The 15,412-nt window shown below is 50.7% G+C and overlaps 2 protein-coding genes across 2 annotated transcripts; one reads left to right on the plus strand and one right to left on the minus strand.

The window, feature by feature from the left end:
• Nucleotides 1–393: 393 nt before the first annotated feature.
• On the minus strand, nt 394–2,241 carry LOC123147781 (disease resistance protein RGA2). Its single transcript, XM_044567091.1, has one exon. The coding sequence runs from the start codon at nt 2,172–2,174 to the stop codon at nt 678–680; it is 1,497 nt and encodes a 498-aa protein (XP_044423026.1). The 5' UTR covers nt 2,175–2,241; the 3' UTR covers nt 394–677.
• Nucleotides 2,242–12,210: 9,969 nt separating this feature from the next.
• On the plus strand, nt 12,211–13,494 carry LOC123147783 (xyloglucan endotransglycosylase/hydrolase protein 8). The gene is made up of 2 exons (XM_044567093.1): nt 12,211–12,584; nt 12,688–13,494. Exons 1-2 carry the CDS (start codon nt 12,327–12,329, stop codon nt 13,264–13,266), a joined length of 837 nt encoding a protein of 278 aa, XP_044423028.1. The 5' UTR covers nt 12,211–12,326; the 3' UTR covers nt 13,267–13,494.
• Nucleotides 13,495–15,412: the final 1,918 nt, after the last annotated feature.

Raw genomic sequence — 15,412 nt, forward strand, 5'->3', positions numbered from 1 at the left:
CTGCATATTCAAGCCCGTCAAAGCTCTAGGCACCACATAAGAGACTCACTACTTTCCGTTCTACTTCCTCCGTTTCTAAATATTTGTCTTTCTAGACATTTCAAATGACTACTACTCCCTCCGGTCCTTTTTACTCTGCATATTAGGTTTGTCTGAAGTCAATCTCATCCAACTTTGACCAAGTTTATATAAACAATTATTGACATTTACATAACAACACCAACATCATTAGATTCATCTCGGAATATATTTTCATATTATATTTATTAGATATTATAGATGCTAATAATTTCTAATATAAATTTGGTCAAACTTAGCTAAGTTTGACTTTCGGCAAATCCAATGTGCAGAGTAAAAAGGACCGGAGGGAGTACATACGGATGTATGTAGACATATTTTAGAGTGTAGATTCACTCATTTTGCTCCGTATGTAGTCACTTGTTGAAATGCCTAGAAAGACAAGTATTTAGGAACGGAGGGAGTATACATCAAGATGTTACAGTTATTGGAGCTAGTTTCATGTATATACCAGCGAAGCTAGACAAGAGAAACAACAATAATACAACTCAAAACAGAGCATCCAGCTCTGCACGGAGCAGTCAATTCCATGGGGATGGGTGCATCAGATTCCGTATAAACAGGCGTAGCTCCTGTCTAATCTTCACATCCCTACTTCATTAAATTTTTATGAACTCTGCTGCATAGTCCGGTCCGCGCACATTGCAATCAGCAGTGTAGTTCAGGAGTTGGAATGGCAACGTTGACATGCACAACAGAATTTTTCCAAATCGGATATCACCAAGCGGACTTGCCTGATACAGATCCTCCAACCTAGCCAGTTCTGTCTGAAAGATAAATGGACTCCTAGAAAGGGTCACCTTACACACGTCTGCGTAGATTGGTAGCAAATTTTCTGCCAAATCTCCAATGTACCCAATTCCATCGCCCAGCAGAGACAACCCCCCTATATTGCTCCTCAGCACCTTGCTCCAGAACCGGGGATTCGGATGAGCTTTCAGCACCCCACCGATGATTTTTGCTCCGAAGAAGGACCCATTTAGCTTCCTCGCAATCACCTTGCCTGCTGCTAGCATCCTTGGGTCCTCCTCGACATCTCTGCCAGCAAACGCGTGTGCCTTGAAGAAGAACCAGTACTCCTGATGCGGCATAACCTTCAGATTGATTGGCTGCACAGTTCCCAAGCTGGCGACATCCCCGTTGTTTGTGGTGATTATGATCCTGCTCCCGAATTTGCCATGTCTCAAGATTGGCAGTAACTCTTCTAGCATCTGTTTTTTGCCCATGTCAACATCTTCAAATACCATCAAGAACCTCTTGGTGAGGCATTTCTCCTTAAGTACATGTAGTGACTCGATGAATTTTTGAGCATCTCCAACTGTGTGTTTGGATCCAAGAACAAACACCGCCTCATCCCGAGCCATTGCTCTGGTGTATGAGAAATTGGAATACAAAATTATTGGGAAGTGGTTGCGCACCCTCTCATCATCGCAGACATGCTGCGCAAGGGTGGTCTTCCCGACTCCCATGCTGCCAACAATCGGGAGCACACCCAGTTTCCCCCCAGTTGATGGACCACCATCATGCAGTAGGAAGTTGATGATCCTCTCTTTCTCGACATGTCGACCGAACATCTGCCCCTCGACAAAGATATTAGTAGCCAAAGGGCGTTGGATCGGCTGACAGTTCTGTAGGAGCATCAGGAACTCCTTGAGATCACCGGATACGACCTCTAAGATCTCTACCACTCTATCTATCTCAGGAACACCAACATCTTGGCGAGACAATAGGCTCTTCACGGCACCTGCCGCTAAGCGCACACGCTTTGCAGGATTAAGCAAGGAGAAAGAGAAAAGTTGTGCAACTACCTTGTCAGCATGCTCATCTTCAAACTCCTCTCTGCATCCGACCGTGTCGAGCAAGTAGCGGCCCTGGTACACACTGTCGCTGAGTTCTGAAAGCCACTCGAGGGTACCGTAGTTTGTGATCTGCCTCCCTTTGGCCTCCTCTACCGCACTGTGAACCTTGACAAGCATATGGCAAATCCTCCGTAGCTTGGCTTCGGTGCACCCTTGGCCTTTGAACCGGCCAGCGAGAAGAGATATCACCCTACCGACCATGTCCCCGACAACCGCCGAGATGATGAGCTCCGCCATGATAAAATCCCCTTGCTTCTGTTTGGATGTGATAGCAATTCTATGGTTCTGAGTGAAACTAGAAGTCAGGGTGAGCACCAATGGTCTCTGTGATGGAGACATACAAGTAGTAGCATGAGAGCGACACCAAAGACTTGAGTGCTGTGAGTCCAGATTACACTGCAAGTCTACAACTTGTGTTTTGCCTCTATGGAAGGGACTGTTGATTGAGATTGCACGACCAGTTAATGTGGTTATACTTTTAACTTTTAAGTATCACGCAGCAGAACAAAAATTATCAGGAACAAATTTTCCTTTTGCCATCACTCATTGGTTGTACAGTATTATATAGAGAAGTATTTTTTTGAATGGTCAAAAAAGTATATTCTGAGTTTGTCTGATGACCGGTGCAGTAAATGGTCCAATATTATCCTTACAGGTACCAAAATGAAGGGATTGTTTTTTTTCTTGCAGTTAGTTCTTACAGGTTTAACACGTGCAGTACATATAATTCAAGCTCAGGTGGTATGGCATATGGTTTTTGCAGTATCTGAAATTGAAAATCCATCAGTGTGCGACCGCATAGAGTGCTATTCTATCAGGTAATTTAGGACACCCTCATGGCCTCATCATTGACAATTTACAAGACCAATTGACAGTGTCCATGTTCTACCTGTGAGAAGCCCGAAGGGAAGATCTTCCAGGCAGGAAAAGAAGGAGAGGAAAGGGATTCCTGCTCTGCTCTACTGAAACTATTGCCGGGCGAATGCGGCAACGGACAGGAGCACACTGCCTCTTTCCTCTGATATCACCAAGGTGAACTTCCTGTATCCATTTTTGTCGGCCCTTCCGGTGCAACAAGTGCTTCTCTGCACTAGCAGTTCCATAGAGATATAAGGTGGACAATCAGTTCTCTTTTAGTTCAGGCATCTATGGGAGTTTCCAGAAACCATTTCCTGTTCATAATTTACTAGCAGAGCATGGGTTTGATTCGGATTCCTGGTATAGTGGCATTGTCTAATCATCTTTCTGAACATATCCATCTTTGCAATGATGGCTTACAGGTTGCTATGACTTGTTAGTGGTAGCATATGCCGCTAGTGCTGTCACAGCTTATTGTGCAGATTTGATATGAGAGATAGCACATTCTGCTAGTGCTGTTACAGTTTCTTGCGCTAATCCTATTCCTCACCTATCCTGCCAGGGGCCAAGTCGAAGGCTCGAGTATAGATTCCCTATGCTCATGTGAATGGCCGGCCCGTAGATCTAAAAGGATCCAAAAAAAGACCGGATATGAGAACAACTAACTTTTTTTGTTGATGGTGCATTGGAAAAGAGTTTATGGGCATTTTTAGTGCACACGAATTCTCTTCAAATATGCGAAAATTAAACCCTACTGTACAGCTTATGTTTTTTTATGCATGATAATACAAACATGATAAAAACTCCCCTCTGTCTCAAAATATAAGTAAGTGTCTCAAACTGTAAGACGTTTTTCTGATACAAAGACAGTATAAAAAAATGTTTTATATTTTGAGACAGAGGGAGTAAAAACAAACCATCTATCCGTTCCCTTCCCGGTTTGTTGGCAACATGGTTCTTTTTCATCTGGAGGATTGTTGAGGCTGTAGGAATTGAACCCCGGAATAAATCTCATTTTTGTGTCAACTTTTTTAGTTTACAGCAAGTTTAAATTCCGCATATTTCCTTTTGTATAGTTGCATTGAAGGGTATTTTAGGCTACTAGCTCCTGGAACCTGCTAAAAATCGACAACTAAATTTGAACCGTCTATTTGAAAGCAGAGGAAAGGGATTCCTGCTCTGCTATGCTCTGCTGAACCATTGCCAGGCGAATGTGCAACAGCACTATATGTAGAGATGTGTAAGGTGGACAACTAGTTCTCTTGCAGTTGAGGCATCTATTTTAGTTTTCAGTAACCATTTCCTGTTGATAACTTTAGTAGCAGAGCATGGATGAGGTTCAGGTCCCTGGTACAGTGGTCTAAGAGCATCTCCAGCCGTTCCAGGGCGCATAAAAAGCGCCCCCTGGGGGCGAGCCGGCGATGCAGTCGGCGTTGGGGGCGGTTTCGCGCTCAGTCGTCGCCCCCAGGCGCCGAAATTGGCCCACTTTTCAGTCCCATTTCGGCGAATAAAGGGTCCATATGGGCGACAATAGGCCCATATTCGACGTGGTTCGCCGTTGTTCGGCGTTCAATTATGCACATAATTTTTTTTATCACACATTTCATCACAAAAATATCAAATACTTCAACAAAATAGTACAACAACAAATAGTTCAATACAAATTATATAGTTCAACAAATAAAAACTCATATTTCATCACACGTCGTGCCCGGCGTCACCCTTGAGCCTCCATAGATGCTCTATCAGATCTTGCTGCAGTTGATGATGCACCTGTGGGTCTCGGATCTCCTGACGTATACTGAGATAGGCAGTCCAGGTTGCCGGTAGCTAGTGATCAACTTCGGTTAGAGGACCCTGCCTGTAGTATGGTTCAGTGTCAAACACCGTGTCTTCTTGCTCGCTCTCGATGATCATGTTCTGCAAGATGACACACCAAGTCATAATCTCCCACATTTGATCTTTCGACCAGGTCTGAGCGGGGTATCGGACAACAGCAAATCGAGATTGGAGCACACCAAATGCCCTTTCGACATCCTTCCCGCAAGCTTCCTGAACCTTCGCAAACCAGGCATTCTTGCCTCCTGGCACAGGGTTTGAGATCGTCTTCACAAATGTTGACCATCTCGGATAGATGCCATCAGCTAGATAGTACCCCTTGTTGTAGTGTCGCCCATTGATCTCGAAGTTCACCGGAGGAGAATGACCTTCAACAAGCTTGGCAAAGACAGGAGAGCACTGCAGCACGTTGATGTCATTGTGAGTTCCATGAATGCCCAAAGAAGGAGTGCCAAATCCAGAGGTCCTGTGTGGCCACCGCCTCAAGCACCACACTGCAACCGCCTTTGGCGCCTTTGTACATCCCCTGCCAAGCAAATGGGCAATTCTTCCATTTCCAATGCATGCAGTCGATGCTTCCAAGCATCCCAGGAAATCCTCTTGCTACATTCTGTGCTACGATCCGAGCAGTGTCTTCCACATTGGGTATTCTCAAGTATTGTGGTCCAAACACTGCCACCACTGCCCGACAGAACTTGTAGAAACACTCTATGCTGGTGGACTCGGCCATGCGCCCATAGTCGTCGAGTGAATCACCGAGAGCTCCATATGCAAGCATCCTCATCGCTGTCGTGCACTTCTGGATGGAGGTGAATCCAAGAGCGTCGGTGCAATCCATCTTGCACTTGAAGTAGTTGTCGAACTCCCGGATGGGATTCACAATCCTGAGGAAGAGCTTTCGGCTCATCCGATAACGGCGCCGAAATGTTTTCTCGCCGTGAAGTGGAGCATCAGCGAAGTAGTCGGAGTAGAGCATGCAGTAGCCTTTGAGACGATGCCGGTTCTTTGCTTTCACCCGCCCAGGCGCCGAGCCACCTCGCCGCGGCTTTTCATTTCTCGCCAGCAACTGGGCGAGGGCGGCGAGCACCATGAGATGCTCTTCTTCCTGGACGTCGGCCTCGGCTTCCTCCTCCAGCAGCGCGGCGAGCGCTTCCTCGTCATCCGAGTCCATCGCCGAGGCAGGCAAATTGCCGAACACCTTGCGCTTGGTGGGCGTGTACCCGCCACTAAACCGCGCCTCCGCGGCCGGAAACGCCCAGCTGCTGTTGGAGGGGCTGCCGCGGTGAAGCGCTGCTATTTTTCCGGCGGGGAATGGCTATCTAGCGGTGTAGGGCGGCGGGCGGCGCCGAGATATAGCTACTGGTGGCCGAGGGCGCGAGGGGTGGGAGGCGAGTCGGGGAAGAAAACCTTGACTTTTCCCCTGACGGTGTGGGCCAGCCACGCTTTTCCCTTGCGCCGGAGCCCCAACTGCTGCCCAGTGCGCCGGGTTCGGCATGTGACCGCCGGGCGGAAAAGGGGCCGAACCGGCGATTTTCGGCGTCCTGAGGGAGCGGCTGGGCCGTTTTTTCGGCGCCGGCGCCGAAAAAGTGGCCTGGGGAGGCCTGTTGGAGGCGCGGCTGGAGATGCTCTAATCATCTTTACTACCCATCTTTGCAACGGTGGCTTACAGGTCACTATGACGACTTGCTAGTGATGAGAGCACATTCTGCCAGTGTTGTCACAACCCATTGTGCTGATCCTATTCGAGAGAAATTTTTTTTGAAACAAAGAAGGTGGCAGGCTGCCGACCTTATATTTCAAAACAGGCCAAAGCCTGATGAAGTAACAAGTATCAGTACAAGTACAGCTTGTTTGGTGCACCAAGGTGCAACATACAAGCAGGCTTAAAGAAGAAAAGAGGAAGGAAGAGGAAGAGGAAGGGAGGGGAGGGGAGAAGGATTACATCATTCGTCTACACACTATGCATCAGCTTTTGTCTCCAAACCTGGAGAACCTCCCTGGTGCGCTGATTTTGAGTTCTGAAACTCCAAAGACGGAGCATGTCTGCTGCATAAAGGCATGTGTATGTTACATACCAGATTTTGGAGTTGAAGACTCTGTCATTCCTAGCATGCCACAAGGCAATAGCACAAGCCGCGAAAGCCACATTCCGTTTGTGCCTGAAACTGATCTGGTGTTGTGCTTGCTCCACAAAAGAAAGAACATTAGTAGCCGAGCAAGCCAGAACGTCCAGCTCCATCTTGCACAGCGTAGTAGTAAGTGATCGATTGACTCAACAGCGGGGCAACTGTCACAATGTGCAAACGGGGCAGCCTCCGACCAGCCTTTCTTTACCATGTTATCCTTAGTGTTTAGGCGGCCACGGAAAGCAAGCCATAGGAAGATTCTGTGCTTGAGGGGGATCACCACATCCCAAACCCAAGTGTGAAAAGTTGTCAAAACCCCTCGGAAGGTGAGTAGCCTATAGAAGTATCCAGTGCAAAGCTGTCCTGAGCTCACAGAAGCAGACCGTTTGTCCTCATGCAGTAAGTTTGGAGCAATGCCCATCAACAAACCCTGCAGGGCAGCTAGCTCAGTTGAGGCCGTTTGTGAGAGATTAGGGTGGAGCTGAATAGCCCATGAACCATTAGAATGTTGTGATTGTACTGAGCAAGCTGGCTGCGCCGCGAAGGAATACAACGTCGGGAAGAGCTGGCATAAACGGCCCACTTCTAGCCATTGGTCCTTCCAGAAGGAAATCAAAAGCCCAGACCCTAGAACACATTTAGAGGAGTTGATGACCATAGGAACGAGATCTCTGAACCCTTTCCAGATGGTAGTGTCTCTGCTACTAGCACGTTGTGGAAGAACAGCCCGACAGTAATGTGTGGCAAACCAGTTATAACACGGTATGTCCGAACCTTGTAGAACGTTGGAGACAAACTTGCACATCATAGCTTGATTGTGAGCCTGCAGCTGATGGATTCCCAACCCTCCATTGATACGAGGCAACGATACTGTATCCCAAGCCACTAGGCATTGGCCACCCTTGACTTTGTTCTTGCCTTGCCAGAAGAAAGCACGTAAGAGACTTTCTAATTTCCCAAGAGACTCCTTGGGCCAAGCAAAGCATGACATGAAGTAGCTTGATATACCAGTGAGAACTGAGTTGATGAGAGTCAGTCTACCCCCTAAGGATAAGAAGGTAGCTAACCAGCCTGAAAGACGACGGTCAACCTTGTGTATAATAGGCAGTAACATACCGTGCGTAATTTTGTGCAGAGAGAGAGGCAGACCCAGGTAGATGCATGGAAAGGATGAAACGGGGCAGCCTAGGATCTGGGCAATGGCCGAAGCGGTGCTGGAGTCCACAACAACAGGTACGAGAGTGCTCTTGTGGAAATTTATGGTGAGCCCAAAAAATGCAGAGAAAGCTGTGAGGGCTGACTTAACAACTGCCGCCTGCTGCGTAGTGCCTTGAAAAAGGATCAGCGTGTCATCCGCGTATTGCAGAACCGGGAAGAAATTGTCCGAACCGAGTGGGTGAACCAGGGAGCCATCCTGGAACAAATGGCAGCACATTCTCTGCAGTACGTCTGCAACAATAATGAAGAGGTACGGGGATAAGGAGTCGCCTTGCCGAAACCCTCGCTTAGCTCGGATGGGAGCACCCATCTCGCCATTAAGAAGGACTTTAGAGCTGCCAGTTGAGAAAAGCGTATGAATCCAACTAATCCACAACTGAGGAAAACCTCTGGCTTCAAGTACTTTGTGTAAACAGGACCAACTGACACTGTCAAAAGCTTTATGGAAGTCCAACTTCAGAGCAATGACCGGCAATTTCCGTTTGTATGCATATTGGATCATTTCGGCAGCCAGGGTAAAATTTTCTATGATCGATCTGCTCCGCAAGAAGCCAGACTAGAGGGAGTGAATCAAGAGATGGATCCAAGTTTTCAGTCTGCATGCCAGAACCCTAGAAACCAGCTTGGGTATACTGTGTACAAGAGAAATTGGTCTGAAATCCCGCATCTCCAGGGGCGTATCCTTTTTGGGTAGCAGGGTGATGAGAGCAGAGTTAATACCAGCAATATCAACTTCAGTTTTGTGGAAATCATCAAAAAAACGGAGCAGGTCATCCTTTAGCAGCAGCTTGAAAGTCTTGTAAAACTCGTTGGTGAAACCGTCAGGTCCCGGGCTTCTGTTATTGGGTGAGCCACTGATGGCTTGCATGATTTCAGCCCAGGAAAACTGTGCCGTCAGGGCAGATAAATCAAGCGGAGTGTATAGGGAGTGCACATCCACTGTGTTCAAGGAGGGGGCAGGCTGTCCCAAGATTGCTTTAAAGTACTCTGTGGCCAAACTGAGTTTTTGACCATTCTGGAAATGCTCCACCCCATTGTGCACAAGCACTTTAATCTTATTACGCCGGGCCTGACAGTTGGCTGCAACATGAAAGAACTGAGTGCTCTCATCTCCAGAGACACACCACCGCACCTTGGCCCGGCGCCGCCAAAACGTAGTCTGCCAGAGTATCAGCTGTTCGGCCTTGGCATTGGCAAAAGCTCTTAACACTATTTCAATATCGGATAGCGACCTCTTCTCTTCAACTACATTGAGATAAGAGACGACATGATTGTTGTTGTCCAAGAGAACCCGCAGACTAGGCTTCATACGGCCCCAATGCCGCAGGGCTGCTTGAACACGCCTCATTTTGAAGCTGATCAGTGATGCAGAAGAGTGGATTTCTCGTGTGCCTCGACCCCAAGCCTCAGTGATGATGTTTCTAGGCTCCTCCATGTCCAGCCAGTAATTTTCCATACGGAACAGCTTGCTGGCAGGTGTGTCAGTGGAGAAGGATAGAAGAACAGGCGCATGGTCTGAAGTGGTTGAGGCAATGCAAGTAGCACTTGATTATAAGAAACTGAGATTCCAAGCTGCATTGACAAGTACCCGGTCTAAGCGAACAAGAGTAGGAAGATCTCGTTTGTTAGACCAGGTAAAAAGCCTGTTGTCAATCCACACATCATCCAAACCATGCCCTCTGATCCAAGCGTTGAAGCATTCCATCAAATTCCAATTTATCTGGCCACGAGACTTCTCATGAGCATACCTGTACATGTTGAAATCGCCCAGAACCACCCAAGGGAGATCAGGCGATCCAACAACCGAACTGACTGCATCAAAGAAACTTGGCCTCTCATTGTTCAGACATGGAGCATAAACCGTTGTAAGCAGGAAGGAGGTGTTCGTTGTTGTGGAGGACATTCTGACAGTAACGTGAAACTTATGCAGCGCAACCACTTGTCCCAGAACCGCAGCAAGGTCCCAGGCCACCAAAATCCCGCCAGCTGTGCCGTCAGAGAGAGTGACAGCATGCTCTTTGAGGTGCATAGGCAAGAAAGCTCGCAACTTGAGAGGAGAGACAGAGGAGAGCTTGGTTTCCTGCAAGCAAATAACACTAGGACAGCAAGAGGTTATAGTGTCACGGACCAACGAGCACTTGTCATCCTCACCAAGTCCACGGACATTCCAGTTCAGAATCCTCATAATGCAGTAAAGAACACATAGCCAGGGACCGAGGGGCTAGGAAGCAAATACAGCATGATCATGAAAGTAAAGCAAGCGGTGCTAAGCATTGAGACATAGATGCTAGAAAAACAACATACAGACTCTAGACTGACAGACGACCAACACCCACTAACTCTGACAGACTGAAACTCGAAAGACTAGACAGAACAACAGATAACTGCAGTACACTAACACAGGTAAACTCTTGATCCAAACCACTACAAGTAGCACTGCCCGAAGGCCTACAAGGAAGACGTCAGCTCTAACCATTGAAAGAGTTGAAGACACATGCAGGAGAGCCAGTAGAAGCACTGGCAGAGTTGGAGGCATCGCCCGAAGAGACGGAGACGGCTCTGTCCTTAGCTTGTTCCAGGATGGCATTGGCGTTGAGGTCGCAACACTGAGCGATCTGCTTCAGCTTGCCCCGAGTGAGCGGTGACGGTGTGTTCAGAAGTGGTAGCTCGAGGAGTTCTGACACGGCCACTGTCTTGACTTTCTTGCGGCGCCAAGAAGAACCGGAGCGGCGGGACGATCCCAAACTGGAGTCGGATCCTGTTGCCACCGCCTTCCTCTTAGCAGCCCGCTCGACAGATCCCACGCGCACCCCGTCGTAGGCGCGCCTGATGCGTGGACTGCGCCTCGGCGAAGCGGTGAGCACTGGCGGTGGCGCTTCCTCCTCCTCCGCCGGCTGGCCAAGAACAAGATTGGGAGCCCTGGCCGCCTCCAGGGTCCCCAGAGCAGCCGGCGCCAGGTCCTGGATCTCCGCCGCGTTGTTGAGATCGAAGGCCGCAGGGACGGCCGGGGCCGCCACCCCTACACCCATAGAGGGGGAGGGGAAGAGTCGCAGCGCGGCAGTAGATCACCAGCGGGAGGCTCACGCGGTGGTAAGCGGCAGCTGCAGAGGGCGGTGGCCACCTGGGGCGGAAGTGCAGCGCACGCCCCGTGCAGAAGATCAGTGGAGATGACTAGGGACGGTTGACCGCTCAACAGTATCCCTGGCTCAGGACGAGGGATGCGGTGGAAAGGCCTGGAGCAGATGGGCCGTGCCACCAGAATCTGGTGGGCCCGGTAGTGTTGCTGGGCTGGGAATTGGTTCTCTATTGGCAAGTCGCTGGGTGCGAAAGCAAGTGCGGGCCCAACAGCAGGAAGCAGCCCAACAGGCACATTAGCTTTAGGTGGATGCCTGCATTCCACAGACGGAAGCAATGGAAGGGTGCAAGAGCAAAGCCCCCCATCCAGCATCTTGGGCCAGAAGTTGAAGAAGAGGGAGCGAGAACTTTCCCGCGAAAGCTTCCCCTTGGTGTAATCAAAGCATGGGAAAAAACCATCATCCAAAGAGAGCAGGCGGACAGGAATGACACCCATAGCCTCCCTGCTGTTGTTGATCTCAAGCTTGAAAGTGAAGCTGAGATCGTCAGGGTTGAAGGAGACCGAGACGCACGGCTTGCGTACGTCCACCGCCCAGAGTGACGCGTTGAGGCAGATTCTAAGCTCGTCCTCGTGCAGGATTTGAGCTTCAGTGGGCAGTGAAAAAGCACTGCCTCTAATGAGCTTGGGCTTGGCCGCAATGGAGAAAGAATTTATGCGCGTACCTCTTTCCTTTGTGCGGCCCGTGGAAACGACAGCGACGGCGGCCAGGCGACGCGTGAACCACCGCCGCCAGCCGTCGCTGTCGGGCACCGCAGCGCCCGTGACCGGCCAGGACCTGAGGAGGGAGTACACGCTTGCCCATGCCCACGCCCAGCAAGGAAAGCAGAGGAAGATAAGCAAAAAATCTGAGATAAGACGGCGACGGCCCCCCATTGATGCGCTTAAGTGGCGAACCGCAATGAATGGCCGGATAATCCCGTCGCCATCGCCCGGACGCTTGTTCGGTTCGGACTGCGGTGCGCGTGCCGGTCACCGCGGTCACCGTCCGACACCGCAAGCTAGTGGGGGCGTGCGTGCCCCACGCATCAGCAGAACGTCCGCTCTGCCCCGCCGCTGACCTTGCCCAAAGCAGTATAAAACCGGCGCCACCTCCTGTGCTGTGCTATGCTATGCTTGGCCGCACCGACCGCACTAACCATGCCCATTTAACTCCACCGGCCACTGCAGCTAGCCTTCTCGTCTCCAAGAAGCAGAGCACCCGCAGCCAGCACCATGGCGAGTCGGGCTGCCGTGTCCGCGGCCCTGGCGCTGCTGGTGGCGTCGGCGTCCGCGTGGCTGCACGAAGAGTTCACCACGGAGGGCAACGTGCGCGCGGGCTACGACGCGCGGGGGCAGCAGGTGGCGTCGATCGTCCTCGACCGGCAGTCCGGCGGCGCCTTCCGCTCCCGGCGCCGCTACCTCTACGGCCAGTTCAGCGTCCAGATCAAGCTCGTCCCCGGCAACTCCGCCGGCACCGTCGCCTCCTTCTACGTACGTATTCCATTCCCGTTCAAATCGAGCACAGAATATATATCTAGTTGATTGACATTCGACTGACGACGCCGGCGTTGCTACTTGAACTTGATTGATGCAGCTGTCGTCGGGCGAGGGGCCGGGGCACGACGAGATCGACATGGAGTTCATGGGCAACACGACGGGCCAGCCGGTGGCGCTCAACACCAACGTGTGGGCCAACGGCGACGGCAAGAAGGAGCAGCAGTTCTACCTCTGGTTCGACCCGGCCGCCGACTACCACACCTACACCATCATCTGGAACGCCAAGAACGTCATCTTCAAGGTGGACGGCCTCTTCGTCCGCTGCTTCACCCGCCACGCCGACCTGCCCTACCCGGGCGCCAAGCCCATGGCGGTGCACGCCACGCTCTGGGACGGCAGCTACTGGGCGACGCAGCGGGGCAAGGTGAAGGTGGACTGGGCCGCCGCGCCCTTCGTCGCCTCCTACCGCGGCTACTCCGCGGACGCCTGCGTGCCCGCCGGCGCCGGCCGCCCGCTCGCCTGCCCCGCCGACACCGGCCGCTGGATGCGGCGCCGGCCCAGCGCCGCAGAGCGGGGCACCCTCGCTTGGGCTAAGAAGAATTACATGCGCTACAACTACTGCGACGACGGCTGGCGGTTCCCCAAGGGGTTCCCCGCCGAGTGCTCCCGTGGCTGATTCTCTTACTGGTTCTTGCTCGACACCGACCTCTTGTCGATCATCGGTGGACATACATGACATACGTTGGTTGCCTCTGTATGCCATTAATTCTTGCCTCCATGCATGTACATTTTGGCATCCATTGAGCCAAACTGTTCTTGATCTCGCTCTCTGCCTTTTCACTGTTACATAGTGGTTGTTACCGAGACGGATTAAAGATAATAAAGGTGAACTCTTCAAGTAAAATGTTGGTGAAACTGTGAATTTGCCGCTGTAATCGGGCGCCTGCACATGGTGTCAGTCTCGGGCAGGTAAAAACGAACCATAAACAATGCCCTGTCGGCTGATTCAGATTTGAATTGCGTTGAGATTCGCTGTAATCCATGTGGTTGTTTCCTCCCATTTCTCAAAGTTTTGCCTGGATCCGGCTTGGATTGGATTCCTTGCTGGAAAGCGTAGATAAATGCCGCCGGCTGCAGTAACTGCGGTCAGGTGAGGTGAGCGGACGAAGCTTTTCTCCCGACTTTCGGTTGCAGTCGTAGTACACGAGAAAGAGAGAGTACGGCGCTACTGCTAACGGTTGCTGCATCTGCAGGACAGCAGCAGGAGTAACTTCACTTGCAACGCGGGGACATCAAACAGTTTAATTCCTCGTCTGCTTTTCGCCTGGATCTTCAAGTACACCCATTACGCAGTTTCAGTGCATGCATGCTGTGTACCATACATTTCCGGTGCCGACTCTGTTCCGTGACTGTACATTCTGATAGTGTGCTGTTACAGCTTGTTGTGCTGCTCCTACATGAGAGCTACGGTGAACGTTGTAGCTTCAACCAGCTTCGTACTTTGTTGCTCTACTATCGACGTGTTTGGTTGCCGTAGTAGTCTACAGTAACAACATTGCATAGCCTTTTCAACTCAGCCTGACTATGCAAATGCAGCCTCAAATACACCATCTGCAAGTTGTTTGGTTGCCTGCATGGACCGAACCGCACTGCCCGGTGTTTGGTTGCATGCATCTTAGTGGACAAACCCAAGACATGGTGTTTGGTTGTATGCAACGCCTGGTGTGTGGTAACCTCTTTGGCTAGTCGGCGAGGTTACCAGCACACTTTGGCGCAACCATGTAGCACACATCATATGCAGAGCAAAGCATAAACCGAGCATCAACTACTTAGCAACATAGTTCAGATAACATAGTACCACATATCATAACGATAGTTCAAACAGTTCAACGCATAAACCATAAAGCAGACTCGACAGTACTTGGGAAAGAGGTGCCCCGGCCCTAGTCCCTGGCGGCGAAGGCTTCGTCGTGCTTCCCACACTTGTTGACCATCTCAATGCCATCGCCGTCGAAGATGATGACCTTGAGGGTGTCGGGAGTCAGGAGCTTGAACGTCACCATGTAGCCGATCGTGATCTGATGAACGCCGGCGTAGGTGGCCCAACCCTGATCCAGGGTCACCCTGCCGTTCATCAGCTTCACCGTCACCGTCCAGGAGCAGCCGGTGTTGTTCATCAGCTTGAACTCCGTGGGCACCGCGACGAGTGCTTGGTGAAATCCAGGGGCATGGGGATGCACTCAAGCTTCGGTGCAAGGATGACCTTGCAGAAGTGAATTGGGCCACCGCCGTCCACATGCACCGCTCGGGCCTGGCTTTGGAGAACTGCTGATTCGAGCGTTCCCAGGGAGCCAGGCTCAGAAGTGCTTTAAACATCATGCCATGCAGGCCCAACAGTGTATGCAGTCAACCAACACATGTTGTTTTCTTCCCGTGCGGGCCTAGTTGGGCCTCATGCAGGCAACCAAACACGGCCTAAGGAGGGAGAGTTTGTGTCCATCTTCTGCGCGCACTATTCTCTCAAATGTGTGCCAAGCGCACCTTTCCTTGAGTTGAATTATAATGATGATATCAAAATATGGAGTAAAGTGTGTCCTAGGCCCACACTGAGAGGTATGTTTTTGCTTCCGCGAGAGGCACGACAGTGCCTCTCGGAAACGAAAAAGCACACGTTTTCTCTTTTTTCTTCTTTCTGAAAGGCATAATTTTGCTTCCGTAAGAGGCATGATTTTGCTTTCGTGAGCCTCTCGGAAACGAAAAAAAAACATATTTTTTCCCTTCCGTGAGAGGCACGATTTTGCTTGCATTAGAGGCATGGTTTT

This window comes from Triticum aestivum, chromosome 7A (genome assembly GCF_018294505.1).
Source record: "Triticum aestivum cultivar Chinese Spring chromosome 7A, IWGSC CS RefSeq v2.1, whole genome shotgun sequence".
In the NCBI taxonomy this organism is placed as follows: Eukaryota; Viridiplantae; Streptophyta; class Magnoliopsida; order Poales; family Poaceae; genus Triticum; species Triticum aestivum.

What these genes read in the sequence shown, in the direction of transcription:
- LOC123147781 (XM_044567091.1), bottom strand. Translation starts at nt 2,174, where the DNA reads ATGGCGGAGCTCATCATCTCGGCGGTTGTCGGGGACATGGTCGGTAGG.
- LOC123147783 (XM_044567093.1), top strand. Translation starts at nt 12,327, where the DNA reads ATGGCGAGTCGGGCTGCCGTGTCCGCGGCCCTGGCGCTGCTGGTGGCG. An exon ending in GCACCGTCGCCTCCTTCTAC is followed by an intron (nt 12,585 to 12,687) that starts GTACGTATTCCA and finishes TGATTGATGCAG; the next exon opens with CTGTCGTCGGGCGAGGGGCC.